Source organism: Terrapene carolina, unplaced genomic scaffold, assembly GCF_002925995.2.
Source record: "Terrapene carolina triunguis isolate 2854851 unplaced genomic scaffold, T_m_triunguis-2.0 Scaffold232, whole genome shotgun sequence".
Classification (NCBI taxonomy): Eukaryota; Metazoa; Chordata; order Testudines; family Emydidae; genus Terrapene; species Terrapene triunguis.
Window position 1 is genome coordinate 9,988,374 of NW_020664583.1, and position 18,885 is coordinate 10,007,258.

An 18,885-nucleotide genomic window follows, 5' to 3' on the forward strand; every position below is an offset into this window, starting at 1 on the left:
CCTACTGTATTTTCCACTACATGCATCCGATGAAGTGGGCTGTAGCCCACGAAAGCTTATGCTCAAATAAATTTGTTAGTCTCTAAGGTGCCACAAGTACTCCTCAGAGCATAGTGAGCTCTGACTCCAGGGATCACTGGAGCAGAGCCAAACAAAGGCATGAGGAGGGTAAGAGCAAGCACTCTCACAAGACATGTGAGAGAACCCCTCCAAGTCCTCATCCAAAAAGAGGACCTCCTCTCCAAAACTGTCTAAATTGGGTGAGACTCCATGCCCTGGTATGGGAGTGTCAGGAATTTACAATGAGCACTGTGCTGGTTTCCCGGTAACAAAAGGCAAGAGCATCTCAAAATTGGCCTTAGCTAAAGAATCAGGGCCATCCTTGGTATCAGTGAGAGAAAGAAGGCAGTGGACACTGTTGGTACCAATGTGAAGGCAAGGCCTCCTACACCATTGGAACCAATGTGGAGAGAGAAGGAGTTGTCAGTACTAAATAGAACAGCAGTAAAGGCAGCACCATTGGTGCTGCTGAGGGAAAGAAGCCTGGTCCACTCTTGTTTCAGGGGTTATATATGCTGCCGTGGAGGACATTGCTGTCTACATGGATCCGGAATCACCAGTACTGTCAGATCCATTATTAATCAGGGAAGTACGTCAGTTGGCCACTCACCAGTACCATCGATCATCTGAAGCATAAGACCTCCCATAGCAATGGCACCACTCATCAACATAAAAGCCCCCTTTTCCTCTCACAGGTCCAGTATCAGTGGGAGATCTTCACTATCCCTGTCAAGACCAGAGGTCAGCGCCAATAGAGGTGCTGGGATCTCATGAGCACCTTCCTTCTCACAAAGGAGGGACTGCACACTTTCGGTCCAGTGGCACCCTGCTCCATGGGACTGCCCTATTTTCCCTATGACTCCTAATACTGGCCTTGCTGGAGCTCCTGCCATCCATATGAGACATCCCAAATCTATAAAGTCATAAGGGGAGTCATGACAGGCTTCCCATCTCAGGGAAGATCTCAACCCACTCAGGAACAATCTGAGGAAGAAGAGCAACCAGACCAGGCGGGACCACCTGTCCTGGCAGGGTTATCATCGTCATCCCCAGTTGGTTGCACCTGGCTCACCGTCACCACCTGACATCTACAGATAGTTCCCGGATCTTCTGAGGAGGATTACAGTTACAGATCCCCCTGGAGGAAATACAGGACACCCTTTATAAGCTACTTGACATCTTCCAGAGTACAAGTCCTAGAAAGGTGACAATGAGGCCTGACAATTAAAGATGGTCTGGCATACCCCAGCCAATTGTGCTCCCACTTCAAAGAGAACAGAGAAAAAATACTTTTTGCCTTCTAAGGGAGCAGAATACTTATTCTCACACTGTGCTCTGACCTCTTTCATGGTGCAAGTTGTCAGTGAAAGGAACAAGCAAAACCACACTAGCTCAGCACCTTCTTATAAGGAGGCCAAATGTTTGGACCGTTTTTGAGAAAGAACTTCACTTTGGCAAGCTTATAGTTCTGCATAGCAAACTACCAAGCTTTAATGTTGAAATATGATTTTATTGATTGCAATACATTCTCAGAATTCACCAACAAACTCCACCAAGAAGATAGACCTCATTTCCAAGCAGTTATTGATGAAGGTAAATTGTTGACTAGATCGGCCCTCAGGCATTAACAGATTCAGCAGATACAGCCTCCCACTCAATGGCAATTTCCATAGTCATGAGACGGGCTTTTTGGCACAATCCTCCAGATTTCCCACCGAAATCCAATCCAACATGGAGGATTTGCCTTTGAAGGAAATAATCTATTTAGCGAGAAGACAGATAAGTCATGACATTCCCTTCACAACTCAAGAGCAACCCTTGGCTTACTAAGTATCTATACCCCCGCAACAGGGAGGAAATACCCCAAGACTCAGCCCTACAGACAACAGCCGAGCCCCTGAACTATTCTACCACCAGAGGGCTTATGAACCACCTAAGAAATGAAAGAGAATGTGGCATAGTAAGCATAATGTTCCACCTTCATTCTCCTTCCAGCCTCCCACTAAGAAATTTATTTGATGGGACTTTCAAAAGCTGCGAATCAGTTCCCTTGCCATATTTACTTGTCAGGACTCCTGCACCCCAATTGGTGGCTGCCTAGCTCATTTTTCCCAGGCTTGGCACCTCCTAACATCAGTCAGATTGGTTCTGGAGATAATTTCCTCTGGTTATACAGTATAATTCCTCTCCCTTCCCGCAACCCCGAGAAAACACTTCCCCATCCCTATCCAGAGACCCTTCTCATGAGAGGTTGCTCAGACAAGGAATTAGACTCCCTATTCCATTTGGGAGCTTTAAAACCAGTAACTTCTCAGCACAGACAAAAAGGATTTTATTCAAGATATTTCCTCATCTCCAAGAAGAAAGGAGACTTGAGGCCTATACCAGATCTCAAACAGCTGAATATCTTTATCTACCATCTGCAGTTCAGAATGATCACCCTAGCTTCTGGAATCCCTTCACTGGACAAGAAAAATTAGTTCACAGCTCTCAATTTAAAGAACACTTATTTCCACATAGACATCCACCCTGCATGCAGGAGATTCCTCTGATTCACCATGGGCCTAGATCATTATCAACAGAGAGTGCTCCTCTTAGGCCTCTCAGTGGTAGTGAGACTATATATGAAGGTATTATTGATACTGTCATGGCTTGTCAGTGTTCCCCTTCTTCAATGACTGATCACGGGGGAATTCATATAAAGAAGAATGGGCAACAACTCTGTCCGTCCTGAATCTCTAACTCTTCTGAGGGCTCCAAGTAAATGTAGAAAAGCCCATTTTAGTTTCCACACAGACTACAGACTTTATTGGGATGACCCTAGACTCAATGAATGCCAAAGCATACCTACTTGAGGATATGTTCCAAGTTTTGAGGGATCTCATCACTCAGCTACAGCTGAGCCCCCAGATGACAGTTTGATCATGTCTGCTACTCCTAGGTCACATGGCCAAGTGTACCTATGTGACACCTTTTGTGAGAGTTTGCCATCTATGTCTAGAAGCTTGGTTACGGAGCATTTAAGCAAGCACAGTCTGCACAAACTGATGCCGCTCTCCCACAGAGTTCTGGCTTCTCTCTCGTGGTGCGAGAACAGGAAGATAATATGCATAGGGGTTCCCTTCATCCCTCCACTACCCACAGAAAGACTGATTACAGATGCCACCCTACTAGGGTAGGAGCCATTCTGGATGAACACGTAGTGCAGGATATCTGGACTCACCAAAAATCCCAATTGCACATAAACCTTCTGGAGCTGCATGCAGTACACAAAGCCTGCAAACAATTCCTACCATTTATCCAGACTTTGCATGTTCAAGTCATATCAGACAACATGACAACAGTTTACTATATCAACTAACAAGGGGGAGCAAAGGTCAACCTCTCTTTTCATAGAAATAGTCACTCTCTGGAACTGGTTCATTTACCACCAGATCACCCTGTTAGCCATGCACCTTTCAGCAGATACTTCTCCAGACATCACTAATGGGAACTACACAACTTGGCGATACAAAGAGCAGCTTACATCAGTGGAGATTCCCATTTTGGGATCTCTTTGCATCTCAAGAGAACAAGAAATATCCAACCTACTGCTCCAGAGTAGCTCCAGGCCATGACTCCAGATGGGACACATTTCTAGTTCAGTAGTTAGGACAACTGATGTATCCTTTTTCACCCATCCCACCTTTACTCAAGCTCTGAGGAAGATCAAAAACGATAGAGCGCTGATGATCCAGATTGCAACTAGGGGTGGCCCAGGCAGTTCTGGTTCCTGAGTCCTTGTGCTTGTGCATCCATATTCAGCTCCTCTCCGACCTACTGGCTCAGGACAAAGGCAAGATGAAACACTCCAACTCAGGCCATGTCTAATCTACAGGGACTATAGTGGCATAGTTACGTCAACGTAGCTATGCTGGCATAACTCCATTATGTAGATGCAGTCTACAGCAGCGGAGGTTTTTTCCCTTTGCTGTAGGAACACCACCTCCCTGAGTGACGTTAGCTAGTTTAATGGAAGCATTTTTCCATTGACCTAGCTGTGCCTAGGGATTATGTCAGCATGGCTACGGTACTCAGGGATGTGGATGTGTAGACCAGACCTCGGCATCCTTCCATATAGCAGCATGATATTTGGATGGATGACAGACCTAGAAAAGTCATGGTTAGAGGCAGTACAACCCATCCTTAGCAGTAGTAGAAAAGATTCCACAAGGAAATATTACACAGCAAAATGGAAAAGATTTTCTGTGTGGTGCCATTGTTGTCCAATATCACACCCCAGAAGATGCTGATATCTCTACTATTCTGGATTACCTCTTGCTTCTAAACATGTCAGGACTATCTCTCAGCTCCTTGTGGGTATGCTTGGCAACTATTAGTGCCTTTCACCCTCTGGTGGACAGCCATTCAGTCTTTGCCCATCCTACTACAATACTGTTTCTGAAGGGACAGAATCTTTCCCCTGATACTGAAACCTTCCCTGATATGGTATGTCCACCAAGACCTGTAAGTGTTAACGAAAGCTCCATTTCAACTCTTAGCCTTGTGTTTCTTCTTTCATCTATCTGTGAAGGTTGCCTTGCTGATTGCAATCACCTGAGCCAGAAGAGTAGGTGAACTGGGAGCTTTTGTGGCTGTACCAGCTTATACTGTCTTCCATAAGGACAAAATTTCCCTGAGGTTACCCCCCAAATTCAGCCACAAAGTAATTTTATCTAAAGCAGGTCATCCATTTACCTGTCTTCTATCCAAAACTACATGCCACCAGAGAGGACAAGAAACTACACTCTCTGGATGCATGATGACCCTTGTCATTCTATCTACAGAAGACAAAACCCTTCAAGAAATCTCCTGAACTGTTGTCTCTTTTATGGTACATATGAGAGGGCAAGCAATCTCTTCACAGAGACTTTCCAAATGTATTTTGGGTTGCACCATCCTTTGTTATGAGTTAATGGCAGCCCATCTCCCACAAGATACGAGGGCCCACTTGACCAGAGCCCAGGCTGCATCCGTTGCTTTACTTCAAGATATCCCTCTTCTGGAGATCTGTTGAGCAGCTCTGTTCACACCTTTGTGAACCATTATGCTCTTGTTTGATCTTCTACAGTAGATGCATCCTTCAGCAGAGCAGTCCTCCAACTGGTGGTAGAGCAGATGCAGACCAACCTACCCTCCTCAATGAATACTGTTTGTGAATCACCTTGAGTGGATACACATAAGGACCATCACTTGAAGAAGAAAGGTTACTTACCTTGTACAATAACTGGAGTTCTTTGAGATGCGTGGTCCCTATCTGTATTCCACTATCCACCTTCCTTCCCTTCTACTGCAGAGCCTTGGCCTATGGCTATTCGCAGTAAAAAGGGAACAAGAGAAGCAGTCAGTCCACACTGCCACTTATGCCCTCAGTTCAGCACTCAAGGAGGAGAAAGAGTGCAGCTGTGGACCAATGGAGTCTACTAGAAGAAATCTTCCAGTCTTGGGCACATGGAGTACATGCACGCTTCTAATAGACTACAGATAGGGAACCACACATCTAAGATAAACTCCAGTTATTGTACAGGTAAATGACTTTTCTTTTTCATCTCCTCTCTTGTCAGAATCACTTTGTCTTAGGCCTTGTGAATCAGGTTACTGATTATGAAGCTGAACAATGTGGCTTAACATGAACAAAATTTATCTAAAATTGATGTTGTTTTTTAAGAAAAACAAATTACCCTTTCCATATGAAAATGTGCATGTTTTTTTTTTAAATAGTATAAGCTGAATAGTATTTGTTGGTATGTACATTGTTTTTAACCTGTATAACATTGTGGGGAAATGTATTCTGAGTTGTGAAACTGTTCCACGGGGCTTCCTGTAAATCAGCTTGTAGTTGGAATTGCTGCTGGATTTAATCTACATCAGTCAGTGGTATAGGCCCAGCAGCACAGAAGTAACAGTGGGACACTGTTATTTAGCAAAAATGGGCACAGGAAAGAAATAAACAGGACACACATCTCTGGAGATATCTGCAGATCTTTAGAAGGGTTTAAATCTAGCCGCTAAACATTTGTTTAGCCTTTGTTTTGATTAATTGATCGTTTATTTATGCATCATTCTGAAATGCCTACAGGGTGAGTACTGTAGATGGGCAGAAGACAGAGCTACTGATCATGTTTCTTCCATGCCTCAGCTGTTTGTCTTTAAATTAAACTATTTTATTTTTAAGTTAAGCTAAGTAATACATTAGGATTTCTTACAAATACACTAGTTTTGAAGGGAGTTTTGAAGTGGAGAGAAACTAGAAATAGACTTGCAATGAACATAGCATTTGATGTCAAAACAGCAAGATACATAGGGAGTTCAAAGAGAGTTGAGCTTGGCAGCTTTTATACAGCTGTTATACAGAACTGGAAACCTCTCTAAGCTTTTAAAAAATATTTATAAATATATAATAAAAATGAAAATGGCTTGTATACATTAAAAATTCCTCACAATGTGAAGCATTTTGACTTTGCATGCAAATAGACACAGTGTGGATGCTCATCACCTAGAACACTACTGATTGGGGCTTTGTAGATGCCCTGAGGGAGGCAAAAAAACTCATCTTTGCCTCCATCACAGCCACAACATAAGATTAAAAATGTTTTATAGAAGTGAGACTCAGATATGGATATCCTGTGCCAAATTCTAGACATCTTCCATTTCATGTCATTTTTTGCGGGTCATCTGTGTACTATGGTGATCTGTGAGGGTAATGGAGGGGAGAGACTGTTTTCACAGCTGAGTACAAAATATTTGTAGTGTATACATAGGAATAGTGTTAGTCAAATGCAAATGTAATGTGCTGTTTGGGCTTTTTTGATGATTCCATAGTCGTACACCAAACTCTCTATAGGCACATTGAGACCTCATCATTGAAACTCACTGAGAACACCTGTTCCCTCCTTCTGGGGGTAGGGATGGAGTGGGAGGAGGGGAAGAGGATGCAAACAGTTCAGGGAATAACTTTTTAAAAGAGAGTGGGTTAGAAAAATAAACAAACAATAAATATATTCAACATGAGGATTGAAACAATCATTTTTCACGGTTGAAGGATTCATTGCATGAAAACCCCCACAAAACTTTAGGAAGGGTGTTCAAAAATAATGAAGTATAAGATTAATAAGCCATACTCTAATAGCCCTATTAGTCATTATAATGTAGCAGTAAGCTATGATGAGTCAGAAATAGGAGTGGGTGTGCATTAGTAGGCTATTGCTGCAATTCTCTGGTGGTTAAAGAAGACAAAAGGCCTTGGGCTAGATCCTAAAATGGGACTTAGTCTAAGCATTGCAGTGCCTAAATTTTAGTCACCCTGCCATCTAATGGAATTTATAACACTGAACCAGGTACTCTGTATAACTCCTGCGGAGAGTTAAGTACCAAAGAATGGGATCCACAAATGCCAGCAAGTTGAGTGGGGAGCTGTCTAAACTAACTAATATGAAATGCTGAAGACCTAAGCCCTGGTATGACCTAAGCCCTGCCCCTCAAAGGAAGTTAGGCGCCTAAGTCCAGGTCTGAGGGAAATGCCTATTTTTGTTTGAGATTCACATGAACCTTCTCCTGCAGCTAGGCACCTAAGGCCTTTCTTGCAAAAGAAAGTGGTGAGGCTGCCCTTTTTAGCCCAGTAGTAAATCATTCCTGGGTTGTGGGACAGGATTGGAAGAGGGACTCAAACTTAGGTCTCTCACGTATTGGGTGAATGCCCTAGCTACAGGGTTAAAGAGTCATTCTTGCTTTTTCTCTGACCCAATAAATATTTAATTATTTATACAAAGTAGAGTGGCTTCTACAGGAGAGCTGGAGAGAGACCCAGCCTAGACTATCCGGGCAGGGTGGGATTTGAGCCCAGGTCTCCCATGTCCATGGGGAGTGCTCTCACCATTGGGCCAAACATTACAAGGTGGAAGCAACATCACTATCACCACCTCCTCCTCTAGATAGGTTTTGTGTGGGATCTGATCTGTTAGGCGACCTCTGAGAATGCCTGCCAGATCAGGCCCTGCAAGCAAGATAGGAGAGAGAATGCCTAGTTTGAGGATTGAGGATCCCAACTGGGCACAGGACTGAGATTGCTGTGCACGTTCCCAGTGGCAGGTTTAAGGGGACTTTACCAGCAGACACTTATGTGACTAAATCCCTTTATGGATTTAACCTCTTGTGCCTTTTAGTGCATCCGAGGCATGCAGCAGTGGCTTACTCATTTCCACTTTTTTGTAGGTCAAGTGTCCTATCCGATCATCAATACAGTGGCCCACTACTGTTAAAATGCAAATTCATTGACCTCCAATTGTATTATTTAATTTCAGTCCCTTGTAGAGCTTATTCTTTTGTATAGAATATCTTTCAATCCCATAAATAAAATGGCCTTTTTCCTCTGTTTTTATTCATTTTTTCTGACTGCAAGACTCATAAGAATGCTATGGTTTGGAGATGCTGTTGCTGAAGCTCTTGGTTTGTTGAATTTCTGTTCCTGCAACTGCTGCCATTTTGACAACAAATCATGCAGGTTCTGCTAGGTAGTGTGTTCGGGTTTGTCAGAACAACAAAGTCTTAGACATGTCTGAAAAGGATAGGGTAAGAAGAGAGGGGAAAGGACATAAGCTATTCTGTTGATCATGTTGACAAGATATTTCATTTTTTAAATACTAAAGTTAAAATGAATGTACATAACGAGGCATGGCAAAATCATTAACAAGACATTAAAAAAACAAAACTCTGAAACCTCAATTTAGATTTAGATTTAGATTTAAATCTCTCCTCTGGAGATTAAACAGGCACAGTTAGAGACTTGCAGTCCATTTTCTGATTATAATATTACCCTTTAGCATGAAAAAACAGGATCATCCTCTGAGATGTTGCTCTTACTACAAATGTTTTTGTACAGGTGTTGACTATTTGAGATTAGTGAAAATGTCTTCAAATGTTTACTGGAATTTCATTTTGTATCACACAATCCAGATCTGTGCAAAATTTGAACAAACAAAATCACCTTCTTTCTAGGCTTCCATCTCTGTGGAGGATTAAACAACTGTATCCTTAAGATAACACATAGTAGATGGGGATTAATAACAGTAGGGTACTCCTGCATTTGGATACCTTAAAGTACTCAATGTAAGAAAATGAAAAAGGGCCTTTTTAAATTAAATACAAAGACAAATTTAAATGCTATCAAGTCTGTAAGAGCCTTTTACATTCAAAGTTAAGGCAACACCACCCTTAAATTATCTCGGTTAAGTATAAAAGGGTTGTCAGAAAAAGCTAGTGGTATTGGTGTATGTCTTAATGAATAACACAAATAAAAGAAAATCATTCTGAATTATGAAAATAAACTGAAAAATCAGTATGTCTAGTATGTTTATGATAAAGGACACAGTAACAATTAGAGGAATACATAGAAGAGAGTACAGACAGGAGGATTTTAGGGTTGAAAATTAATTTTTAAAAATAGTGGTCCAATGCTGTATAAAGTGAATACAAATGTTTCTCATATAATAATTTATATTTTTATTCTTTTTTCCTCCACAGCATTTATCAAGTAGGCACAGTGTCCAGCAAAGCACAACACAGGTAAGATGGCTACAAAACCCTAGCATGATGTCTTTTTTTCTTTGAAGTCTGTGATAATGTATCTGAATGTAAAGAAATAATGCAAATTGCTGACTGACTGATATGTATATAGAGTCTTTCATCCAAAGATCTCAAAGCACCATTCATCCTTCCCCTGGGTCCCTCTCCAGCCTATGTCTAAGCCTCCTTTACTTCAACTCAAGCTGCTGCTCTTAACAGGGCTTCTGCCATGGAGTCACCCACAAGTAACAACTACAGGTCTCTCTCCTCTCCATCCCCACACCCTTTCCCCTGAAAAGCTGCCTTTTAATTAGCCTTACTGTCACTTAGTTCCCGCTTGGTCACAGAATCTCTGGAATCGGAATGGTACTTCCCAAAATTTCCAGCTTTAAATGACTGGGGCTTCTAACAGGTATTGTAGGTTGTGAATGCACCCTGTTATACCTTGATTTATTGTAAAATTTTTACATTTAGATTGTAACTTTAAAGATAGGGCAAATTTGAAAACTAAAATATTAACATTGTCCCTGTAAGGAAATACATTCCCAGCTCATTCTGAACAGAATTGGTTCAAATTGATTGTTGACCTGCACATAGTGTTTTTATTTACACCAGTGCAAAATAGAAATAAAACACTATCAAATCAGAATGGTAATATTTTACATGTGCTTTCCACTGGTATAAATGATGTAACTGGTATTAGGTCCAAATGTACACCCTTCTTGGGATTTGGCTCTTTTGGTTACTCAAATATCAATAATAAAGGATAACCACCACCACCACCACCCCCAGCCTAAGCTTTCTCCCTAAATTGTTCCTAGACTTTCCTAACAGAGACCTCTCTATTTTAGACCCCAAATCCCTCCTTCCCCCTAATCTCACATAGCCAGTTCCACATCTCTCATCTCCAGGGTGGTTAATGAGCTGCAACTATTATAAAAAGTCAGCAAGAAGCAGTTTCTGAAGCATTTTTTTTCAGAATTCTAATACCTGCTAACAGTGTGACTCAACAAGAAGAATTGTATTTTCTGGAATCAGGAGCACTGGCTGAGAAACAGAATTGATGTAGTCTGTTTGATGGTTAGATAAATTGATTTCAGATTGGTAACACCACACATCATCTTTTCTCTGTTTCCAAATCCACTGCAATGAAAAACAAATATATAAGTTAAAACTAGAAATACTGAAAACACATCTGCCATATGTCTCTGATGTAGCACCTAATTCATGAGGCTAAACTTCTACTCCATGGAGAAGGAAGAACTGAGTTATGACTCTGCCATGTGAGTTATGTGCCCCTTATTTGTGATGAAAATAATACTTGTTTTTGATTTTTAAAAATCAGGTGGATACGATTCGTCAGCGTCATGGGGAAGCTTGCCGTATGCCAGTGCCCCACCACTTCTTCGTCAGTCTAAAGAGCTTCACCTATAATACTATTGGGGAGGACACAGATGTCTTCTTTTCTTTGTATGATGTTCGAGAGGGCAAGCAGATCAGGTAGGACAATATCAACCTCTTGTTTGCTTTTCATCACATGTGGAAGAATGTGAATTCAAAGAATACAAAGCTTGGAGAAAAATGTCTGAACTACCTCCTCTCACTCTTGTCATGAGGAATTTTGATAGATGAATTCAGCAACTGGCAGTTTTGTGATGCATACATCAAAATATCAATGTATGGTGTTTTTTGTGTGAGAAGAGTAGTTCTCAGGAAAGTGGGTGACTCAGAGCATTGACTAACAGTAGACATAGCATGGGCAGTCATTGTACAAACTTCCAGATCAGTCCTAAAGCTTAGCCTTAAACAAGTTTTCTAATGTAGTCCAGGTCTTGTGCAGAGTTAAAGTTGTTACTCTGTAAAAAGTGATAATGCTGATTTGTGCCATGTTGTATGAGAGTTTTGAAAGGAGCCCAGCTGTTTGTTTAGGTGCTTGGCTGAGATCATCAAACTCTCTTTCCCTTCTGATCTAAGAAGGATCATAGCGGATTGGAGAGATGCTAGAATTACCACAATAACTCGTGTTCCTCACTCTGAGTTAGATATAAATACATAAATATGGCTGCAGGTATCCATTCTTCTGGCCAGTTTGACTGTACAGTATGTTATAGGCAGCTGCTAGAGCAGAGGTCCCCAAATTGTGGGGTGCGCCCCCTACGAGGGTGCAGAGGAGCATTTGGGGGGTCATGGCAGGCTGGGCCAGCCCCCATGGAGGGTGGGGCAGGAGCGCCACCCAGCCCTGCCCCCAGTTCTGCTCTGACCCCACCCCCATCCATGTCCCCCGTTCCCAGCCCCATGTCTGACCCCCTCCCCAACCTTGGTGCAGCTCCGCACCCGGCCGGGGGCTCAGCTGCCACTCTGGTCCCGCCCTCAGCCCCTGGCCGGGGAGGAAGCAGAGACAAACCCAGCTGCGGGCCTGGCCACGTCTCCATTCCCAGCCCAGGGATGGGAGCGGAGCTACACCCGGCCACAGGCCCGCCTGTGGCTCTGCTCACGCCCCAGCCTTGGCCCCTGGCGAGGCTCCAGCCCTAGACCCACCCGCAGCTGCGGCCCCAGCCTCGGCCACCTTACCCCATCTATGTTCCCCCCCAGCCGCAGCCCAGCTCCTGACCCTGGCTTCTGGGGAAGCCAGGGGGGCAGGGAAGCACGACCCTCAAAAGTTTGGGGACCACTGTACTAGAGGTTTCAATATGATATGAAATAGGTCCTATTTTTTTCCTTCTCATAAGTGGTCTTTGGTAATACCAGGATGAAAATTAACAGAAAATGACCACATCAAGTGCCTTGTATCTGAGTAGTGCAGTTAGTATATGTCTTTATCAAGAAAAGTCATTGAGACACCATATGCTGAAGAAAATGTTGCAGGAAAAGGTCTAGTACCACTGGGAATCCTTTACACTTAACTCTTATTGATATCATCTTACTCCTGCACAACAAAAACAAGTGATGAAAACAGGTTAAAGAGAAAACTAAAGATTTCCAGACTAAAGCTTTTTTAAATTCTAATTATAGGATAAAAGGAAGCTATCATCTGCAATTCATTTGAAAAAAGCAGCACTTATAAATCATTCTTTTGAGCTTTGATTAAATTATGTCTGGGTCCATGGACAGAGATATTTAACATTTGCCTAAAGGAATTTTGTGCCACTGTGATCACAACTGTCTTGTACATTTTGACAGATTTAAATGTGTCCCAAGCTGGGGAAAAAACAGATTTCAGAGCTCTTTCTGCCTTTTATTTCATTTTGAAAAAAATATTCTTCCAAAGAAGTTGTGGGGTAGAACAACTAATATTTGGGGCTCTCCAGAGTACTAAAAAAAGTAGAAATATTGAAATACCCTAAATAAATCAGTTAAGTCTTATAGTTAAACAAATGTGTCTGCCACCAATTAGCTGGGCATCTTCAAGAACACTTTTAAGGAATGTAGGGAGGGAGTCTGACCTGATATTGAGTCAGCTGTTTGATTCCCTCTATCCATAGGAGTTATTAAAATACTTATTTTGGTCTGGTCAGCACACTCAAAGACATGGTCCTCCTCAAGAGAATAGAACAAAAAATAGCTGTCACCAAAAGTTTAGTGTGAGAATGGCACATCTAGATACTTCAAATAAACAAAACTATTCAGTTTCTATAACAATTAACTGAAGTGTCAGAAACTGCTGAGTTCAAGAGCAGCAGTCGGAAATGGGCAAGACAGATGTGCAGCTAGAAAATAAGCTTGTGCAAGGCCTCCAATGGCTTCAGACAGAGAGAAGTTGTCACATAAGAGACCACACTGGCTTAACCAGGAGATCTTCAATTATCTGAAACTCAAAAAGGAATCCTACAAGAAGTGGAAACTAGGTCAAATTACAAAGGAACAATATAAACAGCACAAGCATGTAGGGATAAAATTAGAAAGGCCTAGGCATGAAATGAGATTAAACTAGTTCGAGACATAAAGGGTAACAAGAAAACATTCTACAAATACATTACAAGCAAGAGGAATACCAAGTACAGGATAGGCCTGTTACTCAATGGCGGGTGGAGACAATAACAGTAACTTTTTGGTGTTTCAGTTTTCTCCAAAAAGTTTATTTGCGATTGGACTTCTAACATAGTGAACGCCAGTGAAAATGGGATAGGATCAGAGGCTAAAATAGGCAAAGAACAAGTTAAAATTACTTAGACAAGTTAGATGTCTTCAAGTAGCCAGGGTCTGATGAAATACATCCTAGAATACTCAAGGAGCTGACTGAGGAGATATTTGAGCTATTAGCGATTATCTTCAAAAAATCATGGAAAATGGGAGCGATTTCAGAGGACTGGAAAAGGGCAAATATAGTGCCAATGTATAAAAAGGGAAATAAGGACAACCTGGGGAATGACAGACCAGTCGCCGTAACTTCAGTACCTGGAAAGATAATGGCACAAATAAGTAAGCAATCAATTTACAATTGCCTAGAGAATAATAAGGTAAGTAACAATGAGCATGGATTTGTCAAGAGCAAATCGTGTCAAACCAAGCTAATAGCTTTCTTTGACAGGGTAACAAGCCTTGTGGGTGCAGGAAAGCAGTAGATGTTGTACATCTTGACTTTAGTAAGCCTTTTGATACTGTCTCTCATGACCTTCTCATAAACAACTAGGGAAATACAACCTAGATGGAGCTACTGTAAGGTGGGTGCATAACTGGTTGGAAAACTGTTTCCAGAGAGTAGTTATCAGTGGTTCACGGTCAACCTGGAAGGGCATATCATGTGGGGTCCCACAGGGATTGGTTCTGGTTCTCTTCAATATCTTAATCAGTGATTTAGCTAATGCCATAGAGAGTACACTAATAAAGTTTGTGGACGATACCGAATTGAGAGGGGTTGCAGGTGTTTTGGATGATAGGATTAAAATTCAAAATGATCTTGAAAAACTGGAGAAATGGTCTGAAGTAAATAGGATGAAATTCAGTAAAGAGGAATGCAAAGTACTCCACTTAGGAAGGAACAATCAGTTGCACACATACAAAATGGGAATGGACTGCTTAGGAAGGAGTGCTGCGGAAAGGGATCTGTGGGTCATCGTTGCTTACAAGATAAATATGAGACAACAGTGTAAGACTGTTGCAAAAAAAGCAAACATCATTCCTTGGATGTATTAGCAGGAGTGTGGTAAGCAGGACACAAGAAGTAATTCTTCTGCTCTACTCTATGCTGATAAGGCCTCAACTGCAGTATTGTGTCCAGTTCTGGGCACCACATTTCAGGAAATATGTGGAGACATTGGAGAAAGTCCAGAGGAGAGCAACAAAAATGATTAAAGGTCTAGATAACATGACCTATGAAGAAAGATTGGAAAAATTGGGTTTGTTTAGTCTGGAGAAGAGAAGAGTAAAAGGGGACATGATAACAATCTTCAAGTACATAAATGGTTGTTATAAAGCAGAGGGTGATAAAATGTTCTCCTTATCCACTGAGGATAGGACAAGAAGCAATGGGCTTAAATTGCAGCAAGGGAAATTTAGGTTGGACATTAAGAAAAACTTCCTAATGGTCAGGGTAATTAAGCACTGGAATAAATTGCCTAGGGAGGTTGTGGAATCTCCATCATTAGAGGGTTTTAAGAGCAGATTAGACAAACATCTGTGAGGAATGTTTGACATTCTATACCTTGGGGGAGTGTCGTGGAACCCCCATATTCCTCATTTTTATATAAGCGTGATCTTACATATAAAGCATGCCTTGTAATGTATCGGGGAAAAGTTATGATCTGCTGAAAGTCATTTTTCTATCCATATATGTATATCATTAATGCATATGAAGTTATGAGAATTATGTTGTCTGGTTGTCACTAAAACATACTTTAAGTTGGGGATTCAGACAGATATTAGTTCCCCAGAGGCAACAGCAAGGAAAGTAACCAGTGCCCAGGCGGGGTGTGAAACAACCCATCAACAACCATTGTCCAGCAAGGAAGCTACAATTCAATGACTCACTTGCATAAGGCCACACCAGGGGAATTGCTCAACCTTGCCTGGAGACTCAGCAGTGGCCACCCAGACATACCTGGACTTGTGTTTTCCAAGCACATGGACTGAGGGTATAAAACAGACACAGTGACCACATGCTGGGCCTTTCTCCTGCCCCCACCTATGCAGGAAGCAACAAAGACACTCCGAAGATGACAAGACTCCAACCGAGGAGATTGGCCCAGGTTTATGGGACAAACCTGTATATTAAGGACTGCAATATCCAGTGGGGTGAGAAAAACCTGTTTAATCTAGTTGTTGCCCAGTCTAATAGGATTGAGAGTTTAGACTGCATGCTTATATTTTATTTCTTTTGGTAACTAACTCTGACTTTTGCCTATCATTTAAAATCTATCTTTTGTCATCAATACATTTGTTTAACTGTTTATCTTTACCAGTGAGTTTGTATGAAGTGTGTGGCAAAACTGCTCAGGGTACAAAGGCTAGTGTATATCCACTTTCCATTGATGAAGTAGTGAACCAATTAATAAATTTGCTCTGCTCATCTTGAGCAGTGCAAGATGGTGTATTCCTGAGGTACAGTGCTGGGAGCGGGGGGGATTTGGCTCTGGTGCCTTTCTCTGTGTGATTCATGAGTGGCTCTGGGAGCATTCATGCTATCTAGCTGGGTGTGGGGGCTCCACTTGCTGTTGTGCTGAGTGATTACAGCTCCTGGAGGGGCTTTCTGCTTGTCACTAGCAAAGCTTGTCTCCAGCCCAGGCTGGAGAGAATGGTCCCACAGTCCCAGGTTGCACCCTGGGGATCCCGTCACAGGATGGTCTAGATAAAATGCAGTCCTGCCTTGAGTGCAGGGGACTGGACTAGAAGACCTCTCAAGGTCCCTTCCAGTCCTATGATCTTATCATTCTATGACCCAGTTCAGGAAAACATTTAAGTGTATCCTTAAATCCTTTTGAATTAAATGTGACTTCATCCTTAAGTGCTTTGCTGAATAGGGATGAAGTTACCCACAATCTTTGTTAATCATGTGCTTAAATGCTTTGCTGAATCAGGGCCTGAATGGCAACATCTGTGGGAATGGTACACAAAGGAAGATGGGAAAGACCTGAAGAGGCTTTTTGTATAACTGGCAACCAAAAGAAGCTGAAAATAATGCTGACCATGAAGAGGAAAGTACAAGGGCTTCTGAGATACTTGAATGCATACAAAAGTGCCTCAGAAATGCAAACAGTTGTTATCGTGCTCTTGGGGTTGTACCATGCACCAGTGAGCATCTGTAGTGACAACAACATCAGTTTTAATATTGCCCTAACTTCCCAAAGGAAGAGATGCAGGAAGACTGGGATGAGAGGCTGAGCTGCACTTAACTGCTTGAAGACAGGAAATTATCTTTCCTATACCAGAAAAGAAAACAAAGATAAATGTTTCTTTTAAAGTAGATCTAAAAACATCTTTTTAGCTTTTGAGCAATAAAGGTTTTCCCCCCTCTCAGTATGCCTTAGAAAATAGTCAAATATTCCCCTGAGTCAATGGCTCAATAGGCTGACGTGGTTAAGGAATGTCAGTGTCATAGCCAACAGTATACAAGGGGGTGATGCAGGCAGCATCATGTCTGTCAGCCCTAACTGGATGGATCAGGTACACATTTTGCAGCTGAATGAACTGGAGGTGGCCTTTCAGTATGAGATTGAGCAAGACTTTAATCCACGAGCTTCAAGATTCTAGTCAAGTGCCTTAACCACTCAGCTACTACACCTATTTTCTATCGGAAAATAGTACATCAAAGTAAAACCAAGCAAACCTCTGTGCATTCAGTTCTCAATGAAGAGAACAGACTGCTTTTCTTAGTTATCCCCAGGCTGAAGGTTGGATGGTTCCCAGCAAGCATGTCTTAAGCATATAGGCAGTCACAAACCTTGTTGAAGCTGGTGAGCATGATGGTTGCTTTGTTTGGTGAAGCTGTGTCTGGGAGTGAGAAGCTGCCAGAAGCAGACAGAGACAGAAGAAGAAAAGCCAATGAGTCATTAAGAAAAGCACTGGAAATATGGCTCTGAGAGAGCTTTTTGGACAGAGTGCTGGCTTGAAAGAGGCTTGAAACTGTGAGCAAAAAAACTGTCTCCTGTTATTTGATTCCTATTGTGTTCAGGGAAACAGGATTTGTAAATAAATGGGATTGCATCAAAGAAACACCTGACTCTATCATCAGTTTCTCATCCTAATGGAAACAAACTGTAGGACCCCAAACATTGGCTAATCACTCCCACCAGTAACTGTGTGTTCTTTTGATATGTGTGAATCCCACTGTAGGTATGCATATGCTTCATGCAGAGAAGATCAGATTTTTTTGGCTAGCAGTGTATGTTGAGGCCGCGTATGGCCCAGGTTACTGTGCGAGGACATAAAGGGCAAAGTGGCTGTGACCCTCCCTCAGTTCCATCTTACGGCCTACAACAGTGAGAAAGAACCTTGTGGTGTACTACCTGCTAGCACTCTATCATGAGCTATTTTTGTTTAACTTCTGAAAATTTTCATAATCGCCTTCAGTCCTTTAGTTTTAACATCTTGGATGGAATAAGCCTCTGTCTGGATCAGATTTCTTCAACCAGACCACCCTTTTACAGATCCCCGTTCCATCCCCACCCCTCCTGTACAAGGACCTCAAGATGGCAGACTGAAAATCTGCAGGCTTCAAGTCTTGTTCATCCTGTGATGGACTAATTCTTCTGACAGACAGGTTATGCATGGGTGAATGCTATATAGTTGCTTGGTTTGCCTCTCCTGCATTCGTACTCAAAAATTGAAAGAGCCAAGACTGAAGCTCCATCTCCTGGAGCAGTCAATGAGATATCTGTTTGATATTTTATCAGCCTCTGAATCAGCCATAAATGAGGGACTGTTAGACCAAGCAAGAGCTCTGTGGTAGGAGCTCGCCACTACAGCACTAATGGCAAAGCGTATCAAGAAAAGATACCAGGTTTGAGTACTTTCCGGGTTCAAGTACTTCTATTCACACTCTGACCCCAGATCTGTAGTGGTCATCCATGTCCAAGAGCATTGTTCCAACTACAAGTGGCTGTCAGGCTCTCCTAGACAAATACAACTTTTTAACTTGGGACAGAGTGATACCATTGGTCAACAAGCTCCCTCTTGAGCTCAGAGCAAGGACATCATAAAAGAGGGCCAGCTTGTGTGGAAAATGGCTCTGCAAGCCACACTGGATTCAGTAGACGACATTACGAAGTCTATTGCCACTGCAGTGACCAG

At 42.2% G+C, this 18,885-nt stretch overlaps 1 protein-coding gene across 1 annotated transcript in view; it reads left to right on the forward strand.

The window, feature by feature from the left end:
* The window catches only part of DOCK3 (dedicator of cytokinesis 3), a 357,395-nt gene that overhangs the window by 52,745 nt on the left and 285,765 nt on the right, over positions 1 to 18,885 (forward strand). The window contains exons 6-7 of the mRNA XM_029912574.1: positions 9,619 to 9,660; positions 11,006 to 11,160. Of these exons, the coding sequence (XP_029768434.1) occupies positions 9,619 to 9,660; positions 11,006 to 11,160 (197 nt within the window). The remainder of the gene's footprint in view (positions 1 to 9,618; positions 9,661 to 11,005; positions 11,161 to 18,885) is intronic.